General features: G+C 38.7%; 1 protein-coding gene across 3 annotated transcripts in view; it reads left to right on the top strand.

Moving 5' to 3' along the window:
- Hao1 (hydroxyacid oxidase 1) overlaps positions 1-24,854 on the top strand; it is a 113,843-nt gene that overhangs the window by 5,980 nt on the left and 83,009 nt on the right. For 2 of the 3 annotated variants that reach the window (XR_005877435.1, XR_005877434.1), the window contains exon 2: positions 22,140-22,291. Coding sequence is in view for 1 of the 3 variants with exons in the window: in XM_005068677.4 (XP_005068734.2) it covers positions 16,309-16,490; positions 22,140-22,291 (334 nt within the window). In the remaining 2 variants the exon portion in view is untranslated. Of the gene's footprint in view, positions 1-12,709; positions 16,491-22,139; positions 22,292-24,854 lie in introns of those variants that run through there. The other variant, XM_005068677.4, reaches the window with a different exon arrangement.

Below are 24,854 nucleotides of genomic sequence, written 5' to 3'. Positions count from 1 at the left end.
GCTGATGTAAGGTGTGTCTATGGTGTTGATGTACATGTTTGTACAGCATCTTCCTCTATTGACCTTCACCTTATTTTTTGAAACAGAGTCTCACATTGTACTTGGGAGTTTGCCAGTTTCTCTATACTATCTGGCCAGCATCTCTGGCATCTTCTTGTTGCTCCCCCCCCCCACTGCTGGAATTATAGGCACCTGCCACCTTTCCTGACTTTTTTCTCAAGTCAGGTTCTCAGGCTCGTGTGGCAAGGACCTTACTGATAGAACTATTTCTTCAGCTCTCAATCTTGATTCTTTAAAAAATTATTTATTTACACTTATTTATTTATGTGCCCATGGATGGGAATGTAAACTGGTGGATATGTGAAGGTCAGAGGACAGTTTACAAGTGTTGGTTCCCTTTTTACTGCATGGGTTCCAGGGACTGAATTCATTCAGCAGTCTTGATGGCAAGCTAATTTAATTGTACAGATAGGTACTTTTAGTGAGGGAAACATTCATTAGGGATCAATGCATTCCAGTGTAGGAAATTTCTTTGGAAGTTGTTGCCTTCCTGTAACAGTGCCAATGAAAGGGAATGGGAAAAGGCAATAGAGATTATACATCTTATCATTAGAACTTCCATTGCAGGTGCTCTTCCATTTATATGTATCCAAACATTTAGGGAAACCAGATTCCTCAACAGTAATTGCTTAATATTATTAAACGTTGGGATTTTCATCCACAATGCTGACTCTTGACTAGAAAAATTATAAAAATACATTTTCTTTCTGCTTGTAAATACTGGTTAAAATAAACCTGCCCACAAGGTCATGATTTTTAACTCCATCATTTTACATTTCTTGTGCTTTTGAGTGTGTCTCTCCATTGAGAAATTGCTTCCTGCATATGGAAAATGATGCCATCTTCTTTCTGGAAAGTGTGGGTATCTATCAATACTGAAATCACATTAACAGACACTTTCCTGTTTCCAAGAGCCAAAAGACCAGGCTAATTTATATGATCCTTATCCACATGACTTCTGGAAAATCCTATTAAGATAAAAGTGCTGTGAGTTTCAAGCTGGCCAGTTTCCCGACGATGATGTCTAACTCTTGCTCTCTGGGCAGATGAATGTGGCACCTAGGAGGGTAGCAAAAGGTAGATGTGGGCCTGCTGAGGACTTGGGAGGAATAAGAGGCCATGCATTGCTACTTTGTTTACAGAAGTGACCTAGGAGCTTAAAGGGGCAATTGTCATTCATAATGACTTGAAAATCTCCTGGTGTTGATGATAATTTTTCTCCTAGTTGTTTTCCTGGAGGAAATTTATTATTTTCTCTTAACACTCCAACCTTATATTTTTTGCATTGTTTCTTTTTATGAACATGAAGAAAAACAGGATTCTCGAGGCACTATGGATCTTAATTTCAGGAGTCCTTCCTTGGTGGGGAGGTCCAGCTTAGAAAGGAATAGATTTTTATTGGAATATTTTCTTATATAAACATGGAAAGCCAACAAAAAAATCTGTTATTTGTCTTTTCACAAAAAAGGCTTGCCCATCTCAAAGCTTTAGAGGAATAAAACAACAACAACAAACCCAAAGCAAAACAATAAATAAGTGAAAACATTTCTGTTTTTGTAGCTCACTGTAAGCTGACAGATGGAATTCACTTGTGGAAATGAAGCCTAGTTTCCCCTGTTTCCCCTGATTACAACCAGACTATTGACATGAAATAACTTTATAATGACCATTAGAACCTTTGAAACATTCTGTTGCAAACAAGCAAAGTTTCCCAGAAGGGAGGGCTGAAATGGTGAGGATCTAATTTACCAGACTGAAAGATTCTTTCTTAGAACTTGACAGATATTGGATAAAATCACCTTACTCACTACCGTGTCACATGGGGGTTTAATGCCTGATGGGAAAGCTGGTGTCTGAGTCAGAGTGTCTAACTTGTACCCAGATACTTGAACAGAACAGAACTTTCTTCTGTTAGGAATTCAAAATTGCCAAGTGACCACATTAATGGTTGGCTATGCATTTTATATATTCCCAATCATAGAAACTATGTGTTATGAGGTCTTTCTAATTCATTATTTTCTTATTTTAGTTTTTTGGGTGTGTTATCCAGATTTAAACACAAGACCTCATGGATGAGCTTGATACCTTCAGCTCTTGACACGTAATTTAGAAATAGAATATTACAAGATAATTTGAGAGGAACTGGATAATCTTCTCCCATAGCTTTATTAATTTTGGTTAAGTTCTTATCTGTTCTTTTATCTGTCTTTAGTGATACTTATTTTACAAACTTTCTATTAACTGAAATCAACAAATTATCCTCAATTTTTATTTAATTTTTCTTTTAATGTTGAGTGTTACACACACACAAATACACGCACAACTTCCATACACACATGTATATACATACCCAGATATGCACACAAATACATGCACACTTATAGATACTCTCATGAACACACAGCATTACTAATCCCTATATATTAGGGACAAAAGTGTAAAACAAGAATCACCATTTTAAGGGGTTCCTAAGATTTTATTTAGTGAGACTTCCTGTTATCACCTAGGAGTCTAGATAGGGTTCATTTTCTTTGCTGATTAAGGAGTTCAAAGGCAGGAAAATGTCTCAGAGACAGCAGTTGACAACAGGAAATAAATTTTATTACAATTTATAAAGCATACATACACACGGACACAGACACACAGACACGCACGCACGCACACACACACAGTGCAAAGCACACAAAAGAAAAACTCTCTTCAGAACCAAGAAGACTGACATTCATTTTCCCCTGGAGGTCTTGAGGAACAGTAAATGCTTTTAGTGGCCTGGGATAGTTCTCCATCCCCTTATTTCTGATTGATCTGCTTAGACAAATAAAGGGGAGATGAGAGGTCCATAGACTTAGCTAAACATGTTCAGGACTACCCTTGAACATATGTAGCCAAGTTGGCCCAGTCAGTAGGAAGGGTGGCTTTGCTAGCAGGAAAAAAAAAAAAGCAAAAGCAAAAACAAGAACAAAAAACCTTAGAGATCAGAAGGCTAAAGATGAAGCCTGAAGGTTTGCATCTTTGTTATTTATCAATGTCTCTTCTCTATCTGTCAAGCTCCTGGGCTCTCACTCCTACCCCTGGTGCTATAGCTGCACTGTTATATTATTTATGCACTTGACACCTCATTATCCAGGAGTTTCAGTCCATTTACTTACAAGGTAACTACAATTTCACATAGACTTGAGCAGCTGTGACAGTATCACAGTACTGAAATGATGTTCTCATTTCCTGTTTCTGTCACATTCCATGAGGTTGGAATCCAGTGTTTTCCGTGATCACCACAGACATTGGCATTTCCAGGTAGTAACAAATGTTTTCCAATTTAGTCTTAGTCTAAGGACTGTGTAGCTTTGTTTGTTGATCTTATGCTTTTATTTTACATTTCACAGTGATACCAAGTTATATGTAATTACATGCCAAGACACACTACACTGAGTACATTAATTTATAAGGGGAAACAGCTTTATTATTGTAGTTTATGAAGCATTAGTGTGTTTATTAAACACTGGGTAATGAATACAACAGTGGGTAATATACAGATAAATTCCATTAAAATTTTTTAAAGATTTATTTATTTGTTACATATACAGTGTTCTGCCTACATACCAGAAGAGGGCACCAGATTGAATTGTAGATGGTTGTGAGCCACCATGTGGTTGCTGGGAGTTGAACTCAGGACCTCTGGAAGAGCAGTCAGTGCTCTTAACCTCTGAGCCATCTCCCCAGCCCCCCATTAAAATTTTTTATCCGATGTCAGAAAGGGAGAACTGATGGGCAAAAGAGTTAAGACTGGGCTAGTTTAACCCACAGAAACAGTTAACCTGATCAAGGGGGAACACTTGGACCCCAGATTGATGACTGTGTGGAAAGCATTAGATTGACCCAGACCCCCTGAATGTGGGTGTCAGTGAGGAAGCTTAGGTAATCTATGGGGCCTTGGTAGTATTTATCCCTGGCATACAAGTAGACTTTGAGTGCCCATCCCAAAATGAGGGATGCTCTCTCAGCCTGGACTCTTGAAGGAGGGCCTAGATCCTACCCTGGATGACATGACAGATTCAGGAGTTCCACCATGGTGGGCCTCACTCTACCTGGGGATCGGAGTGGGGATTGGGTAGGGGACTGGAGAGCCTGGTGGGGAGAGATGGGGAGGGAAGAGGGAGAGGGAGCTGGGATTGATATGTGAAACAAACTTGTTTCTAACTTAAATTAAAAACGGAAAAAAAAGAATTTTTAAAAAGTATGTAAGATTTCACACATGTAACAGTAACATGATTTTCTAGAGTCTCATCATGAATAACTCACCAGTCATCAAAAAGCAGATAGAAACCACAAATCCTACCAAAAAAATCATCAGTACTAACTGAAATAAATATTTTAGAATTTTTAAATGCCCTGCTTTGTTGATGGGCAATGATCTTGGTTATCAAAAAGATTATTTGCAGTAATAGTTACATATCAGTGTGTGACAAGCATTTTACTGTTGTTATGACATGGAATTATTGTTGTTTTGTTGTTACTGTTGTTTTGTTCTTGCCTAGACACAAAAGGAGAATGGGCGGGGTGGGTATTTATTCAGCTTGCTTCCTTTCCCAAGTCCATTTGCTTCTAATAAATTTGCCTAGATCCAAAGAACTTTTCATGTAAAAATATGCCCTTTAAAGTAAATTCCCAAGATGTTAGTCCCAACAATTTTCTAGTTTTTAAGTAAATTAAACATTTTGTTACTTTTTATTTATTCTTTGAAATTTTCATATATGTGTACTGGGTATTTTGATAATTTCCACCTCTCCCTCTCTCAAGGAACCCTCATCTAACCCCCCTCCTGACTTTCTGTTCTCCTTTTGCAGTGAATTTTTTTATTAGTTTTCTAAATCCACTATCCAATTGGTGTTGCCCATGTGTTCATGGACATGGTTCATCCATTTGGTTATGGGATGTGCCAGTGATTATTCCTAAAGAAGAGTGACTCTTCCTCTCCCAACAGCCATCAAATGTCAATGGCTCCTCAGTTATGTGTGGAAACTTTATGCATACTTTATTTTATTTAAATCTTTACCTGGGTCCTCATTTCAGCATCCCTATCACTCCACTACCTGTTTGAACCCTTCTGACACCACTATTTCCCTCTCTACTTCCATTGTATTGATATTCTACTGTCCTCTTAAAACATCCACCCCATCAATGGCCTATTCCTAGTTTCCACCTGTATGTGTACTCCATATTAAACAGAAAAAACAAGAAAGTTGAAGTTAGGACACTCATATGAGAGAACTTGTGAAATTTATCTTTGAAGGCTTGGATGACCTCACTCAGTATAACTTTTTTTTCAGTTCTATCCACTTCCCTGCAAATTCCATGTTTTCATTTTTCTTTCAGTTCAGTAACATCCTATTGTTGTATGTATATGCCTTCATTATTCACTCGTCAATTGATTGATGTCTAGTTTGATTCCATAGGTGTAAAATTTGAAGTCATTTGGGTACATTTCCAGGGTAGTATAGCTGGGTTAAATAGTATATATACTTCTAGTTTTTTTTATATAGACTTCCATGCTGATTTCCAGGGGGACTGCACTAGTTTATATTTCTAACAACAATGTATATAGATTTCTTTCCCCTATATCCAACATCTGTTGTCATTTGTAATCCTGATGATGGTCATTCTGGATGGGCTGAAATGGTTTCTTAAAGCAGTTTTGATATGAATTTCTGTGGTGACCAAGGATATTGAATACTTTTTAAAGCTCCTAGACATTTATAGTTCTTTATTTTTTATACTTTTTATTATATATTTAAATTATAAACAAGCTTGCTTCCCTTGTCAGTTCCAGCTTCCTCTCCCTCCCCTCCACACCCACTCCCCTCACCAGCCCCCCTTAGCCCCTCACCCAATTCCACTCCATTCCCCAGGGAGGGTAAGGCCCTCCATGGGGGATCTCTAGAGTCTGTCATTTCGTATCCAGATTAGAAAGCATCCCTCATTGTGGGATGGGTCCCCAAAATCCATTTGCATGCCAGGGATAAATCTACTACCCCAAAACCACAAAGATTTCCTGAGTCTCCTCACTGACACCCACATTCAGGGGATCTTGATCAGTCCCATGCTGGCCTCTCAACCATCAGTCTTGGGTCCAAGATCTCCTCCTTGTTCAGGTCAGCTGTTTTTCTGGAGTTCACCAGCCCAGTCTTGACCCCTTTGCTCATCACTCCTCCCTCTTTGTTACTGGGTTCCAGGAGTTCAGTTCAGTGTTTAGCTGCGGGTGTCTGCCTCTGCTTCCGTCTGTCACTGGATGTAGGTTCATGTTTGTCTTTTTGTGACTGGGTTACCTCATTCAGGATGGTTTCTTCTAGTGCCATCCATTTGCCTGCAAATTTCAAGATTCCATTGTTTTTTTTTTCTGCTGAATAGTATTCCATCGTGTAAATGTACCACATTTTCTCTATCTTCTCTTCAGTTGAGGGGCATCTAGGTTGCTTCCAGGTTTTGGCTATTACAAATAGTGCTGCTATAAACATAGTGGAACAGATGATCCTGTTGTATGAATGTGTGTCATTTGGTTATATGCCTAGGAGTGGAATTGCTGGGTCTTGTGGTAGACTGATTCCCATTTTCCTGAGGAATCTCTATACTGATTTCCATAGTGGCTCTATGAGTTGGCACTCCCACCAGAAGTGGAGGAGTGTTCCCCTTTCTCCACATCCTCTTATTTTGAGTATTTTCTATTCAGTTTTCTGGGTCACTTTTGAATATGGTTATCTGATTCTTTGGTGTTTAGTTTTTTGAGTTCCTTGTGCATTCTAGACATGAACCTTCAGTCAGATGTATGGCTGGCAAAGATTTTCTCTCATTTTAAGAGCTGGCTTTTGCTTTATTGCCCATTTCCTTTGCTGAACAGAAGCTTTTAGTTTCATGAGATCCCATTTGTCAATTATTGGTCTTATTTCCTGAGCTGCCAGAGTCCTGTTTAGAAAGCCTTTACCTGTGTCTGGAAGTTGAAATTGGTATCATATTCCCTCCATTTCCCTCTAATAATTTTGGGATATCTGTCATATTTGGGTTCTGGGTCCATTTAGAATTGTATTTCATGGAAGCTGAGAAGTAAGGGTTTGTATACGGTTCATTTTCCTATATTTTGAATTCTGACAGCATTTGTTGAAGATGCTCTCTTTTATCCAGTGTATATTTTTTCATTTATCCACAAGTAGTTATAAACACAGAGTTATATATGGTTCCTGTAGTCTCTTCTATTAATTTATGTGTCTTTTTGTGCCAGTACCATATTGTTTCTATTATTGAGGCTCAGTAGTATAATTTGAAATCATGCATGGTGATATGCCCCAAAATATTCTTTTTTATCCAGGGTTGCTTTGGCTATTTTTGGACTTTGTTGCTTCCATATAAATTTTGAGTTTGTTTTCTCTGTGTCTGTGAAGAAAAAAAAACCCTAGATGGTAACAGTATTATTATAGGAAATCTTAGTAAGTCTTTAAAGTGGTGATTCTTCTTTTATATTCTTTTTAACATTTAAAATTTTATTAAAAGCTTTCTGCCTTAATATATAGCATAATTTGGAGTAACCATATAAATGCAGGAGTTCCATTTTTTGTTTTAATTGAAAAAAATGATACTATATGTGGTGACATCTTGCTTATACAAATAAAGCCTGTCTGAGGGTCAGAGAATAGAGCTTGCCACTAGCTAACCATAGAGGTCTGGAGGTCTGTACAGACAGACGGGAAGTGAGGTAGCTGGGCAGAAAAGGATATAAGCAGGGAGAAGCAGGCACTCTCTCATGTGCTGAGATTCTAAATAGGTAAGGTGTGGCTGTGGCTTGCTCCTTCTTCTCTCTGATCTCTCAGCATTGTCTTCTATATCTGACTCCAGGTTTTTATTATGTAGACCAATAAAGAATTCGATTAACAACCATTTGTTCTGATCATGTTTCTACCCTCCTCCAGTTCCTGTCCACCTCCCTATCCACACAATTTTGTGTTCCATTTTTCTCTCTCATAAAAATAAATCAAAGAAACAAACAAAAAGCAAAAACAAATGAACAAACAAACAAAAAACCAGTAAACACATAAAAAATGGAAATCAAAGTATACAAGAAAAAGACCAATAAGACAAGGAAATGCTCAAACAGATCAAAATGAGACCAAATCTACAAAATTTATTGAGTTTATTTTGTGTTGATCAACTACTTCTGGACATGGGGCCTGCCCCGAGGTGTAGTTAACAAAAGTGTGACTCCGCTGGAGACAATTACTTTTTTCTTTGCTAGTGGGTGTCATTGGCAGAGAGTTTCTGGTCAGTGGCACAGACCCATGTCCACTTACCCATCTCAGTGTTGACAGGGTGTCACAATCTGTCTGACTTGAACCTGTGCAGACCTTATGCATGCTCCCACAGAGTTCATATGTGCATTATTCCTGTTGTGTCTGGAATGAGCTGCTTCCTTGGAGTCATCCATCACCTCTGGATTTTACAATCTTTTTGCCCCCTCTTCCACATAGATCCTTAAGGGGTTTTGTTGCATGATGAATAATATTGGGATTCAAGATTAAAGCTGAATATCAGAAAAACAAAGTAGCAGGCCACTAGCGCTTATCTTAGGCTGAAAGGGCTGATCTTGCTGCCTCTCCTCAGAATGGCTGGAGAATCCTGAGACTGAATGTCTTCTTATCCTCAATATATCTAGAGAATGAATGCCTGATACTGACTCTGCTCCTATCTTTTATACCACTCTAATGCTGGGATTAAAGGCGTGTGATTCCAGGTGCTAAAAATCATTTTTGTGTGAGTTGTTTCTTTTTAGGACAGGATCAATCTTGTGTAGATCTGGGTGGCCTTGGACTCATGGAGGTCTGTCTACCTTTTAATCCTGAGTTCTAGTATTAAAGGTGTACACCACCACCTCCTATCTTCTGGCTGTTGGAATTTACTTTGTAGACCAGGCTGGCCTGGAACTCCACCTGGTTCTGTCTCCAAAGTGCTGGGATTAAAGGAGTACATCACCACCGCTTGGCTAGTCTGTGTTTTTAATGTTTTAACTCTAGTATGTTGTGGGGAATTTCTTTTGTCATCTGGTCTATTTAGTATTTTCTTGGCCTCTTGTACTTTGATGTATATCTATTTTTCTATGTTTCCTAAACTTTTTTTCTATAATTTTATGGAAAATGTTTTCTTTGCCTTTGATTTGATATTCTTCTGCTTATTCTATGCTTATACTTCAAAGGTTAGGTATTTTCATTGTTTTCCAGAGCTCTCCAATTTACATTTCCATATATTCCCAATATGTTCATGTTTAAAAACTTTGTCCTTGGCCTTTATCAAGTAATCCTTGTCTTCCATCCCTGATTCTCTGTTTTCTACATCATCTATTTTATTGTTGAGGCTTTCCAATTAAGATTTTGTCCAAATTATTATTATTGTTATTATTATTATTATTATTGTTATTATTATTATTTTGGTTTTTCGAGACGGGGTTTCTCTGTTTTGTTTTGAAGGCTGTCCTGGAACTGGCTCTGTAGACCAGGCTGGTCTTAAACCCACAGAGATCCGCCTGCCTCTGCCTCCCAAGTGCTGGGATTAAAGGTGTGTGACACCAATGCCCGGTTTATTATTATTATTATTATTATTATTATTATTATTATTATTACTACTACTACTACTATTTATTTCCAGCATCATTCAGTGTATCTTTCTTCATTACCTCTATCTCTTTGTTCAAGCTGTTTTACACATTGTATTGACTTTCTTATTTCATTTAACCCTTTGCTTTTGTTTTCTTGGAGTGTAATTTTGTCTTTTCTGTGTTGTGTGAACATAGTGTAATCACTTTTAAAAACTCTTTGTCTGAAGAGTCCTCCAGGCAGTGCTCATTAGGGCTATTATGATGAAGTCAGTGATTTGTGCAGGAGACATGTCTTGATTCTGTTTGTATTCCATTTCTGTTCTGGCACTCGCACATCTTGAGTAGTTAGCTGAATCTCTCTCATTTTGTAAACTGCTTTTCTTTTTCTGGTAGTGTTGTTTATAATGTTCAGGAGAGAACTAAGTCTCAGTAGGGTTGAGATGTGATTTTCTTCAGTTGAACTGGTACAGTTGGCATACATGGGCCTAAAAGGGGAATCTGGAGTCTTCTATACGGTGCAGGAGGTTTTTTGGCCTTTTATTTTCTGTATCAAAATTCCCAGGAGATGTGTGTGGTTCTGCTATAGGAGTCCACAGTGGCCTGGTGCCAGAAGTTAGGTTCCTGGGCAGTGGGATCGGCCCTACACAAAGGAAGAAGGGATTCTGCACGTCAGGAGACATTAAAAGTTTTTCACATGATATGGGTCTTAGTATTTGGCTGCTATTTCCTCGGAATAATTTATAAGAGACGTGCTTTTAATATTCACTTCTAACGTTCAGAAGAGTATCAGTGCAAGTTAGCCCCCACTGGAGGACTGTCAGTACCCATTACCTCTCCCTGTGACAGGAGAGGCTTATTCTGTGGGGCACATTCATGAGAGGTGACTTCCTTTTAGATTCTCCTTTGGTGGAATTCTCTTTCCTGTCTAAATCCAGATGATTTACCTGAAGAAATGAAGTAATGATTGAAATGTATAGAGCCTTCCCTGCTCTCAGAAGACTATGGTTTAAACAAAACCTTCTAGCTGAAGGTCTTTGAGTTCATATGCTTAATCTCTAACATCTGTGAGAACGACATTGTCACTGTTAGTTAGTCCACTACAACTTCTATCCCAAGAACAATTCCACTCTATGAATCGTGTCCCTTAGAGGTTGCTCTTTGGTGTATGATACACTCTTTACAGGGAGCATCCCATATGCCATCTGTAGTCCATCTTACTTCATTGCCACCTGGGTAACATCTTTGTGGACAAGTAGGAAATATTGACATATAAAGTTGGGGGGGGTTATGTACTGAAATGGAAGAATCATATACATGAGATCAAATGTTCTGTATAAAATGTTGTTTAATGCAGGAAGAAAGATGAGCTGGTCAGTGAGTGATGGCAAGACAACTGGTAATTGCAATAATTGTGTGACTTGGCATTACAGCACTATAGTTGCAGCCACACTAAGTCCCAGCCCTCCATGATAGTGTTAGTAAGGTCAGGCTGGCACAACCACCACCATTAGGACAAAGCTGTGGGCTCTGCCATGAAAGAGAGAGAGAGAGAGAGAGAGAGAGAGAGAGAGAGAGAGAGAGAGAGTGTGTGTGTGTGTGTGAGAGAGAGAGAGAGAGAGAGAGAGAGAGAGAGAGAGATTGAGAGGAAAGACCTTGTCTTAGCATTTTGTGCTTCAGCCCCAGATTAACAGTCACAGACACTGACTGATCACAGCTCAGAATTGTTTGCATGGCCAAGAACCAGCTTGGTCCCAAGTACAAGAGAGTCAGAATGTATTATTTCCTTGTGCTTTGAAAGGGGGAGATGAACAGATTTGTTGTATCAAATATTTGGCCCACTTTATTTACTGAAGGCAAATCGTGACCAATGAAGTACATGGAGGTTAGTTCCAGAAGAAAGAAAACAAAGGAGAATGCCTTTAAGATTTCTGGTGGCTGTTAAAAAGTTATGTATTTATTTTATTGATATGTATATGTGTGTGAGGTGTGAGGTTGTGTGAATATATGTGTGCAGGTGCCCACAGATGCTATAAAAAGGCTTGTGATCCCTAGAACTGGAGTTACAAGGCAGTCGTGTGCAGCCCAGTTTGGGTACTAGAAACCAAACTCCTGTCTTCTGTGAGAGCAATGCTCTTCACTGCTGAGGCATCCCTCCAGTCCTGTGTCTGGAGGATTATTAAAAATAAGACTAAAATACTAAACCATTAGCAATAGCACAGATTTATTTGACAATACTAAAAATTTGAACTTCTGTAGGATAAAAGGCCAGTTCTTAAAGGCCCTTAATTAATAGTACATGGACTAGCCTGACTTTAACAAAACACCTACAGGTGTGAAATATGACATTGTTAGCATATTTTATAATGTTTTGATGAAGTACTGAGAAAATATTGGCTATTCTTAATAAGTCAAAGCAAAACAGCAAATGTAAGAGATCAAGGAAAACCCAAGGCAGACAGGTGAATGGCTGAAGATTCTCACATGTGTCTGATGAACCCCCAAGCAGCAAGCATGGTGGGGTTTGCAGCTGTACTAGTGGGGAGGCAGCATGGGAAATCCCATATGAAGACTGGAGACCAGTAGGACAATATCCTTAGTGCAAGGACAGTGTGTTTTGGGAAACTACCCATCTCACCTATGGGATGATGGACAGTGGGAAAGCAAAACAAAACTAATAAGGTCTTAAACAGGTAGGGAAACTCATCCACTGAGTCATCTAAAGAACACTGAGAGCTGGAGAAACAGTCTTCCCCAGGGAAGAGCACACCGATTGGTTATCCAATACCAAATAGTCATCCCTGAAAACACACATCCGAGTAACATTATCCAGACTGAGCAAGACACATTTATGTATGTAGCAATATATATGTATACATACATACATACCTACATACCTACATACATACATAACAGCAACCAGTGAAAACATAAGTAATGAATTTGAAAGAGAGCAAGGAGGGGCTTATGAGAGAGCTTGGAGAGAGGAAAGGGCAGGGAGAAATTATTAGGTTGTAATCTCAAAAAGTAAAATGAATACTTTAAAAACATTGAAAAGCATACTACTATCTACAACAACAACAACAAAAAATGAATACTCATAGCTATCAGCTTGATGGAAGGCAAGTTCAAGTCAACTGGACCTATATACCCTTCCTAGAAAACTCGTCTGCCAAGTTCTGTTGTTCCAAAGGACAAGAGTAAACTCTGCATAGAAACCTGTAAACATTTGCATGCCCTTTAACCTCAGCTAAGGGTTAAGACCTCAAAGGGAAGCAAAGGCTTCTTGTTAAAATTTTACCCTACCCCTTTTAGGTGCAGAAAATATGTTACATAGCTATAGGGAAATTATCTGTCTCCTACTTGTGACAGAAGATGGGGACAGAGGGGAGGGAAAACTAAAAGGAAGAGAATGGAGGAAAAAAGAATAAGAATATAAAATGAAGGGAAAGCTTAAAGCAGAAAGTGAAGGAGGCAAATATAAACAAAGGATGGAAGAAGAGAAGGGAGGAGGGGTAACTTGATAAGAGAGTACAAGAGAAAGAGAGGGAATAGAGAAAAAGGGCATCACGAAGAATGACAAAACAGGGAGACTAGTATCACAGTTCTGTATTATGAATATTTGAAGCTGATTTCAGCAAAATTAGGTTGTGAAAGCAAGTGAAGAATTTTACAAAGGGCTGGTAATTCCCATACATGATTCAATTTCAGTTACAGCATTCATGGCAAGTGGTTACTCACAACTGTAACTCCAGCCCTAGGAGATCTGACACCCTTTTCTTGCCTCTGCGAAGTCTGCACTCAGAAATACACACACACACACACACACACACACACACACACACACACAATTCTTAAGAAATAAAAAAGAAGTTAGTATACAGAAAATGTTCTGTACTCGAAGTGTGTAAAGAAATCCTGTCAATCAAGTGCAAGCATTCTATTACAAAATATGATCAAAATATTCCACAGAGATAGAGAATAAAAAGCTCAAACATGTAAAAAGCTACGCTAAAGTCATGAGTAGTCATGGAAATGGACTTTGTACCTGTAGAGGGCTCTGGCTTCTGCCATCTATGGTGCCTGAGGGTCTTTGTTTACTCTTAGAGCTAGAGATGTTGGAATACTTAGTTTCCTTTGATGCCAAAGATGGAGGAAATGATTGATTTGTCCCCCAAATCCCATCCCCCATTTTGATAAAAAGCCTCTTAAAATATTAAAAACAGGAAATTAGAGATTCTCCAAGCAAGAGTATAAATTGCATATTGTACAAAGACAACAAGAAATGTAGAGTTTTCATTGATTCCTTTGAGCTCAGGCTTAAAGTTTACTGGAGATTTAGGAGCAGGTAGGTGTTCACAAAGACCATCTTGTGGCTTCAGAACATCCAAAGGGATTGGAAGATTTTGGGGCAATATTATCAAAGGGGCACTAGGGAGGATGAGAAGTAAATTAAATTTTATTAAGCCCAGTTTCAGAAACGAAAACTCAAAGCTCCAGTGTTTTGCCCACTGAGTAAAAGGACAGGAATATTTACATTGGCACCAATCCTGATTCTCAGATATGAGATCAGGGTTGCAGTAGCTGCACACAATCATCTTCTAAGCCACTGGAGTAAAAGCTAAACTTGTCTCACCCACACTTTTCTTAAGGATCCTTTTCCATGCAGGGCTTCCAGGGAAGTTTTGCTGACGGTATTGTTTCTGAAAGAATGTGTGATATTTAGACAGTGTGACTGTTGCGAATCAGCAAAAGGATGTTTAAAAATCCAGTCCCTTCTTTTATTTCTATCCACCAAGAGATTGATGAAATTATGTGAGGGCTGTGCTTTTCACAGTCTCATTTCTAAGACAGCACTCCAAATCCACCAGTGAAGGAGAGTGGATGGTTGGTTGGTCTGTTGGTTTTAAAACTCAAGCTTCATCTTTTATCCTTGTCTTGCAAAAGCCCTGGCTCTCAAATACTGTTATGAGTCACAGTCACCAGCATAGCTTAGTACAGCTCAGTTGACTGAAGTGTCTCATGGATACACATGTACATTTAGCATCCAGTTCCAAGGATGATCAGCTCTTGGTCCAGGATCATAGTTTGAAAATCTCTGGCTCTTATTTCCCTTCTTTAGTCTCATTAGGATTTGACCTGCTTAAAACCCATTAAACAGTACTAAACTTCCTCAACATTCTAATTATGTAAGTTGCAAGACACAATTAATATTTTTTAGCAGTTGTTGTAAAGGGTGGACTGTGTAAAGAAAAGGTTGTTTAATCTGCAGATCAATTTTGAATCTGTACTGATTAGCAGCTAAGACTTTGATCAGCTTTCCTAATGATGGTGTTAACTGTCAGACGGGGGCAGTTAAGACTACTTTGATCAACTTTCATAAGGATGCTGCTCTCATACTGTGATGCTTGCTTGTCAACACAAAGAAGTTGGTACATTCTCATAGCATTTTAAATAGAATAATTTAAAGATTTTTAAAATGTTGCTGGAGACTAGCCCCCACAATTGCAGTTTTCTTGTGTTACCTACCTATTACACTGATGCCTGAACCATTGGGGAACATTGATGAACCAAACAAATCTCGTTTGACTCAATCAAAATCTTCTCCTAAAACAGTTTCAGGCTTATATTTATTACTGGTTTATTTCCATTTTCTTCAACATTCAGCACGAAGCCATTCTTTTTGCCTACTAGCTGAGGAAGTGAAACTAGAAGAGAGCCTGGTAATCTGCCAGTTAGCACGTGCTGTGGGTACCTGGGTCTGGAATACAGGACACAGACTAAGGAGTAATCCCATCTGAGAGAGGAATTATGGTGCTTTACGCTTCAAGCCATTACCTTCTTGCTGAGGTCTTTCATAGACCACAGATTCCATGACACTTAGTGTACCCATTGTATTGGAAAGTAAGGCCCCACCTTCAAGAGAGAAAGTGCTCACACATTTAGGCATTTGGAATTTAACTGTTGAACATTTGTTATAGTGTAGTTGAGGGTAACTCCATTGCTTTCCCAGCCATGCATTACTCATCCAAATATTCCCGAAGCTATTCCCCGACAGGGATGGATTTGGGTTGAGACTCCAAAGCCACTTAGAATGGCACTGCCCTCAACCACCCCCAGAGCAATAACTGAGAATAAGCCATAGTGCTTTGTGTTAAAGCCAAATATTTCTGATCTGGTCAAATTTGTATTGTGCAGAAGTTCTTCACTTGATGGATAATTAGTTTGCTCTATAGCCTACGTGTGTTCATTGCTTTCATATGCATTGTACAAGTATAGATGGAAAATGAGGAGGAAGTAGCTCATTGCAGATGCCAAAGCAACGTGTTGGAAGACCCAGCTTGAGATAGATCTAAATCAAGGGTGGTTTTCTGACAGTCCTTTAACTTCTGATTTAACCCCCTGCTCTGTCGATGTGAGAGATCCCATGCTTTTCTGCCACCTCCTGAGCTCGAACTCCATGTGGCTTAGGTACATCTGGTGATCAAATGAAATGTCAAAGTCTAGGCATACAATGTTTGCTCATTTGATGTAAGAAAGAGAGAATTAAATATGAACTTTGGCAAAACTCTATTAATAATTGACAAATAACGGAATTGTCTGGGCATAGAAAGCCGTCCATGAAAAAACCGCTAGGATATCTAAGGTTGCTGTCCCCTGCTATAATGTTGCCCCGTCTGGTCTGTATCAATGATTATGAACAGCATGCCCGATCAGTGCTTCAGAAGTCAGTATATGACTATTACAAATCTGGGGCAAATGATCAGGAGACGTTGGCTGATAATACTAGAGCATTTTCTAGGTAAGAAACTTCATTATTTAAAGTTGTGTCTTAATATTATACAAAGATATTGCATCAGAATGAGATGTAGTTTTATGTCACAGTGGTGTAAAATGGCCTGGATTCGTAATTAATAAAGAGTAGAAAATTTCTGACATGTGAGAAATCGTGATGTCTTAAAATGTCGAAGTATTATAAGCCCAGGGATCAGTGACAAAAGTGAGTCCTGCCTTTACTTGAAATGTGACAGTAATTCATTTAACTATGCATACCAATTACTATAAATGCTGATGACTCCATTTACTTTTTATTAGAGTGCAACAGGGAACACTTGTGTTGACAGACTAGGAAGAAGGCTTTAAGTGCAAGATAGCCACTCTACCCAGTTGAATCAGATAGGATTACTATTGCTTCAGATGTTCTTGTCCTGTTGCCTTCTCTGTGATCATTCATTTTGATTATGGCTGTCTGCACTTTCAAGTAGATTTCGATGTGTCTGTGTAGCGTTCATCTTTCACCTTGCTGTCTCTCACCTCCTCTAAAAAGGGCTTCATTTCTCCCTCCAAATTAATTTTCCCAAGTCTTTCATATTTCAAATGGCAGGTGTCATGGCTTGTGCTTTCTTTTTGATGGAAAGAAAAAAATAGTTTAAGTGGGTGTTCTTTTTGTTGTTGTTTTGTTTTGCTTTGTCAGTTGAGTAGATGAGGGAGTCTTTACCACACCTCAGTCTTCCCATGGCATTCCTCTTCCGCTGTCGTCCTTAATGATGACAGTGGATATTAGGGTTCCCCATTTATGATGATTCATTAAGTGGAAAGGGGAAGAAAATAAACAGAGACAGAAAATTTGCCTTCTTCCTTATTTCTTATTTGATCTGGAGTGACACCTTCATGTTTCTGAATTATGAGAAGTTAAGTCCTTTTAATGAAGGCAGTGTTTTGCTGGCAGCAGCTGTTTTACACACAGGTTGGTAGTGACAGAGTGAAGGATGGGACATCTCCCCAGGGACATCTCTGAATTTCTCTATCCAGCTTTCTCTGGAACCTTCTTGAATTCATAAATGCTGGGGAAATTGTGGGTAGAAAACTGATTAACAGTGCAGGAGCTTAAAATTCTGCCATTTTCCCAATCATTTTTTAAAAATATTTGGGGCTTCTTCAGCATTTCCTGCTCTTGTAAATGTTCCTTCTTGGGACCATGTCGCTGTACTTGCCAGGTAAATAGCTTTCCTCGGTGTTCCTTAAACAACATTTTAGCTCTACTGGGTGTATATAGCCAAAAGACATATCAGGCCTAATGTATAGGGCTGGTATCTCAGCATTGATGCTGGTGATCACCCAGTCCATCTGTAAGCAGCCTTCTCCACCCCTTTAGATACTGTATCTCATGTGGTTCAGCTCATTAACTTACATATAGTCCCACAAAATGGCTCTGTGTAATGTCAAACTGGCTATGCACACCAGGCTAGCTTAGGAATTGGACCCACCTTCCCAATTCTACTTCCTGAATGCTTCGGGAATGTGCCAACGTGCCTGGACTTATATTTTGAACTGTTGTTCACAGACAAGATTACTACAAAGCTGAGGACTTAACAATGATCTGAATAGAAAGTTCCTACCAACAGGAACTTGCATTTCAGTGGCTGCACATTGACTTAGCTTCCATATCTAGTGGGTGGAAATGATGTAGAATGGTCCCCAAACATCTTCCCAAGAGAGAGTAAAGGAGTACAGCAAAACAGACTACCTTGACAACCTGAGAAACGCTAAAAACTTTCTGTGTCATGGTGACTTCCAAGTTGTAACCAATCTCTTGGCTTCAGTGAATTCTACAGTACTCTCATTAGAAATAGCAACCTATGTGTGCACTAATTTATTCCTAGGACACAGATAATGCAACTGGATTTGCAGTGCCATGTCTTTTATGAAGTTTGATAATTCTTTTGTTTTATTAAAAAAGAAATTAAAACATATTGAGCAAATTACTTCAGAGGACAGCATGTTCTTAGGGTTTGTACTACAGCAAATGTCAGGCAAGATTACCAATATAACATGTCAGTTCCTCCTTTGTTGTGTGACTCCCTGCAATACTCATAATCCTTTGCTTTGTGCCATTGAACTGGTCATGTTGAAGTAAGAATAGAATTTCTGCTGGCTTTGATGGCATTGAGTTGATAGCAGAAAGAAAGTCACCCAAAGGTTTCTCATTCTGTTTCAAATAAAGGCTACAAAACAATCAGCCATCAGATAGCATTGTGACATAAGGGTGGGATGTTTCAAAGGCATTGGTGAAATTTACCCCCTTCCCCCCCAGCAAGTAGAGGAACCATCTCACTAGCCCTGTCCATCAATACTCACATCTGACAACCACATTTTGGATTTCTGGAAACTTGGACCACTTGTGTGACCTAGTAGCTGCTTGGAGGTATTTCTTGGTGTAACTTGGGATTGGCATTATCTTGACTAGAAAAAACAAACAACCCCCCATCCCAAAACACATTAAAGAATGAATAAAACAAACCACCCAGAAGAATGCAATTTCCTCTGGCAAATATGTGTGAACAAGGCAAATGTCAGAATGCCAGCCTACTTCAGTTTGAATAGCCTGACCAGACTGAAGCCAAATTGGAAAAGTTTGCTACGCTATTTCTTTCACATGTGAATGCGAAGGAGCTTCCTTACCCAGTCACAGGCTCTGCGGCTTTTCTTGAAGGTCTTAATGGTGGAAACGTAACTCCATAGTTTAAGTATTTAGCAGGATCATGACATCAGAAGTAGAAGCTGCCTCCTTCCTGTTGCATCCTGAATGACACTGACAAGTGGGGAGTTTCATTCGAACTATGTGGTAGATAAAAGTGCTGTCATCCTCACTTCATTCTATGAGAAACAATACAAACTCACTAGTGTTTTCAGTAGTATGTAAGTAGAAATGTCACAGCATCTCTCAGCTAACACATTACATAACTGAGGAAGGAGCTTTTCCAATCATTTGCTTTAAATTTGTAGTGTGGAAAGTTAAGATGAAGGAATTGGAAATCCATGCGATGGCATTTTAGAATTCTGGGAAAGTCAATTCTGGGTACTTAGTGGGCAAGAAGTAAGTAGAAGGCTTCAGTGTTGTGTAATTTATTAATTCTTTCAGGGATCAGTTATGATCCGAGAAGTGTGTGTATCTCTTGAGTTTTTGATTAGTTAGTATCGAGGCCTTTGCTCTGTGTGAAGTGTAGACTGAAAGTTGTGTTATGATTCCTTTGTTCAGTTCAGTCTTTGAAAGACTTCTTAGTCAGTGGTCCAGCTGCTCTCTCCATCTTCACAGCTTCTTATTAAAGTGGGTGCCATGTGAAACCAAAATAAGGTTACAGAGAAGCATTATTAGATGCATAATTGAGGTGATGGCCATTTACGTTTGGGGTAGTTTTGGGTGGAGGGGTCAAAAATCCACTGAAACTATCTGACAAAATTATTGTTTTTTGGAAAACACAAAAACCTGGAGGATACCTTAGAAGATTACACTTCTGTTCTACTGGCTTTATTTAATTTTGCTAAGAAATGTGTGGGTTGACGAGTCTCTGTAGTACCTTGAAACAGAAAAAAAAAAATGTATGGAAAAATGGGAGCAAGCTGTTACTAAGGTGACTGCGCCACCTAGTGTATGAGTTAAGGCTGCCAATTATCGACAGAATTAGCTGTGGTTTGTAAATGTGTGATATTTAAAAAGGCACCTTTTCACACAGGCGCGTGTGTGTGAGCATGAGAGCACACACACACACACAGCGTGAGAGAGATAGACAGAGTGTGTGTGTGTGTGTGTGTGTGTGTGAGTGTGTGTGTGTGTGAGAGAGAGAGAGCCAGTGTCCTTCAATTTCTTTTGTACTCATGAAGTTGTTCCTTCAGTCATAAGAAAACATTAATATTAATGCTTTGCAAAGCTGATGTGTCAGTCACCACTATTCAAATATTTTTCATTCTAGAAATACTTGGAGATGATTGGTAATAGAAACTCCTTTAGGGACTTCTGCATTCTCCCCGTTCAAAATAGAGATCCCAGCACCATGCTGGAAAGTGCCTGTGGTGAGGATGATTTCCAGGAACAGAGCCTGTGGAGTGCAGGAGAATGATGACATGTGTGATGTTCAGCACAGGAATCACACAGTAAAACTTCTGTTTTATGCGGCTCAGGGATGGCATGATTTTAGTTTGCTGTGTGAGGAAGGTTGGATTAGCGACCTCTAGCAAGTCCTCAACGCAGAACTGCCAACTGCCCAACAGCTGCCATGCTCCTAGGGAAAAAAACCTTCCTAAAATGAAGGGCTTCCCCCTCGTTTTTCCTATATGAAGTCACACCTCGCTGTATTTGCAAGAACAGCCTCCACCTCAACCTTTTTAGAAGTAGAATTAAATCCTGAAAATTAACTGGGACTGCTGGCTAGGCATGCACATGTGTCTGAACAAGACATTTGTTATAATAATTCTGTCTTTCTCTGCCAACAATGAGGAGAATAAAGAACGTAAACAAGTAGGGGATACACATTCTGCTGATAGGAGAGATACTTCATTCTCTGGGAAGATTTATGGACATTCTCATTGTTGGCTTAAAGGTAACATCTTTTTTAACTTAGAGGAATCACAGGAAAATGATTTACAATAATTTTCAGAAATTAAAACTCTAGTTTTTATTAATTACCCTGAGATAAGGGTTTAACTGACAAAATAAATAATACAAATAAAGTAAAAAGCCAGCTCTTCCCTTACCACCATTCTTCAGTGGACTCAGCATTTAGCTGAAGAACTTTGAAGGAAAAAATCATAATTTTAAAAGTAATTGCCCTGAGCTACTCATCTACGTCTTTTCAAGTTCAAATGTAACCTCTAGGACTTTGTAGATCATCTTTAAAATGGCCTAGGGAAAGTAAAATAAAAATTATACTCAACCCCAAACCTATTAGTGGATGTTCATGGTGACTTTGCTTATCACCAATACAAAATGGAACTCTTCTAAATGTCCCCTAGGAGTGGTACCCTCTGTGAGGTGAAATAGAACTCATCAGCCCAGTGGTACAAACTGGTGATAACACTCATCAGCACAGTGGATACTAAGCACTTAATGTAGAGTCAACAGCCAGTGTACCATGTGAGTCCATACATGTGCTATTCTTTAAAAGAAGAAATATGAGGATGAAAATTACAGACCAATGTTTGTCTGGGTTTAAGGTGATGAGGGGAAAGTTTCACTACAAAAGGAAACACGAGAATTTGAAGGATGACTGACTGGTCTAGATGTGACTGTCCTGGCTGTCATATGGCTGCTTGGTTTTGTCATAGCTCTCAGAACTGTGTGCTGAAACAGAAGAGTTCTGTTGTGTCACTCAGATGTTACTAAAAACGACACAGTGATCTATTTCCATCTTCATTTTTATATTTTGAAACTGTAACAAATTCACACACACATATACAAACACATAGCAAGTTGCATGTATAAGGGGACACCAAGTAATATTTAATGCATATATACACTATGTGATTATATCCTCTTCACTTTCCATAATAGAAAACATTAAAACTGTCCATTTAATGAAAAAATCATTTTCTCTTTTAAAATAATTTCAAAGTTTTAGCTACACTTTGAAATTCTAAATTATACATATTATTATTTATATTGTTTAAATTCTAGGTGGAAGCTGTATCCACGGATGCTCCGGAATGTTGCTGACATCGACCTGTCAACCAGTGTTTTAGGACAGAGAGTCAGCATGCCAATATGTGTTGGGGCTACTGCCATGCAGTGCATGGCTCATGTGGATGGCGAGCTGGCCACTGTCAGAGGTAGGAAAAGAGGGCTCAACACACAGACACAGAAAATGACCAGTAGCGCCTCACTCCTCTAACAACCTTCCCATGATGCTTTTATTAAAAAATCCTTAGACTTAAAATTAACTTTCAAATTTGTGGTCTAGGGCAAGCCATTCTCTCTGTTCTTGGCTATTGTCAGTGCAAAAGAGGGATCAAAGTAGTAGTTGTTACCTTGGGTTTTTGTTAGGGTCACAGAGTAGTGCTAAGTAGATGTTACTGTTTTATGACTAGTGCTGATTATTTATGATTTATTAAATCTTTCCTGAGCATTCAGAAAACAAAGTTAACCACAAGTCATAGAAGCCAGGCACACACCTTCAATCCCAGGACTCAGGATTAAGAGGTAGACAGATCACTGTTAGTTCAGGGTCACATTGACTACACAAAATTGATTCAGTGCTAAGAGAAACAGCTCACACAAAGATGATCTCAACACTTGGTATTACACACCTTTAATCCCAGAACTAGAGAGGTATGAAAGATAGGAGCAGAGTCTTCAGTATGCTCAGTCTCAGGATTCTCTAGCCATGTTGAGGAGAACATAGCAGTCTGGGATTATAGTCTGAGTTTTGGTGGAGCCAGAATCAACTTTCAGTCTGAGGTAGAGGTAAGAGTTAGTGACTGGTTGCTTTGCTTTGCTGATCTTCAGCTTGAATAACAATATATGTCACCAGGTCTTTTATTTATCATGCTACATAGTACTATCAAAAAGAATAAGATCTGAGAAGTAGCATGGCCAAGGTTTTCAGTCTTTATTAACAGTGGTGGGTTATTGCAAACTTAATGATTTGCATATTGAAAGAACAAACACAGAGGTGGTTCATTCTGTTTTCTTCCATGGTACTGGGACTTGATTCTACTTTATGGGTGGATTTTATTCCTAGTAGAGCGTTTCCCACTGCCTCAGGAAGGGGCGAAGAGGAAAGCAAACATGCTGAAAAGATGTCTCTCACCACGACTAATAGATTAGCTCCCTAGTTCCCTAGCAACACTGACCACGTGAAAGACTACACATAGAGCTCTGCACACACTGCTTTGGGAATGCAGAAGCAAGCGCTGGTGAAGAATTGCAGTTGACATCTTTTGATGCCTAACAGGGCAAGAGATGAAGGCCAAAGAACATGAACTCAAAGCCATTTTAAAGCATCTTAATCCTGAGAAAAAAGAATCCTGTGTATGTACCTTCTTCCTTGAAATAACTCCCACAGGATTCTGCCATGGACATCAAAATTTTGTTTTGACACAAAACGGTTGTTCTATGGAAGCATAGGTCAGAGGCTAGCAGTGTCCTTCATGCTAGAGTCACACGCAGACGAGAAACCTCAGCATGTTCCTAGGTGTTTATTTAAGGTAACCCAGAAACATACAGCCCCAGACATGAGGATTGGATAGGGAAGATTGGGACTGAACTAAAAAAAGTGTAGTAAGGTAGTTCTATTTAGAGTTGGGATAAAAAGCTTCAGGAAACAGGATAAAAGAAAAGTGAAGAGATAGGCATACTAGATAAAAATTTCAGGGCACCAAAATTTCTATGTGTGTCAACATTCCATTTGATACTGTGAATATTTTTGAGGAACTGAAAAATAGTTGAGAAAATCAGAAACTGCAAAAGGCTCATGTCCATTCGATGTAAATAATCCTTGAAGAAGAAAATGATACAAAGACAAAAGAAAATAAGATATTCATAAACAGATGAAAGAGCCAATGAGTAAAAAGATTCCATTTATTATGCAAATGCAATAAATAAAGAGTGTAAGTCATTACCCTATATTTTATTTCTGAATGTATAATTATTTTAAGATGTCTTGTGGGATTATGAAGAAATGTACAGTTTCTAACACAGATGGGGAGGATAGGAAGCAGAGTGATCTAAGAAATAATTTAGCACTTTGTGTCAAAGATTTAAGATGTGAAGTTCATAGAATGCTGTAATTCTGTTTTGAGGCAAAAGATTTTTATAAGGAGTTTTCTGATTTCAATTTTTATTTGGCAGGTGTTGGAAGAACTGACTTATAATTAGAGATGCAATGAAAAAATGTCAAGCATGCCAAAAGAAACAATATTTTGAAAATGATACAGAAAGTGATTATGATCTGTTTCTCTTTTTGTCCCTTTTTAAAATTTACCCCCCACTTTTCTCCCTCTTCATTTCTTGTAAGAATTCATTGTGTAGCTCAGCCTGATTCTACTGCCTCAGTCTACTGGGGCTGTGATTACAGGCATGCTAGCTGTTACATTTTAAACCCTTTAAAAAGCAGCTACAAATGGTAATAAGTCACACATTTCATATTTTTTGTTAGTAGCCAGACCAATGTTAAGTAGACTATATTTGAAGATGAAGATGCCTACTATAATTGACTATTATCTTTTAAGGTGGCTGTGTGGAGGCAATACTTTATATTCTCTGGCTTTTGTCCTGTCCTTATAAACCATTCTTTGGATTTTTGTTCAAGAAGGAAACAATGAAAAATAGATTTAAAAGAGGAGACAAAATCAGAAAATGACTCAGAGGACAGAAACAGAGGGAAGTAAGTAA

This window comes from Mesocricetus auratus, unplaced genomic scaffold (assembly GCF_017639785.1).
Source record: "Mesocricetus auratus isolate SY011 unplaced genomic scaffold, BCM_Maur_2.0 Super-Scaffold_100004, whole genome shotgun sequence".
Lineage (NCBI taxonomy): Eukaryota > Metazoa > Chordata > Mammalia > Rodentia > Cricetidae > Mesocricetus > Mesocricetus auratus.
Note: the sequence above shows the minus strand (reverse complement) of the source record. Positions and strands in the feature narration are given on the sequence as shown.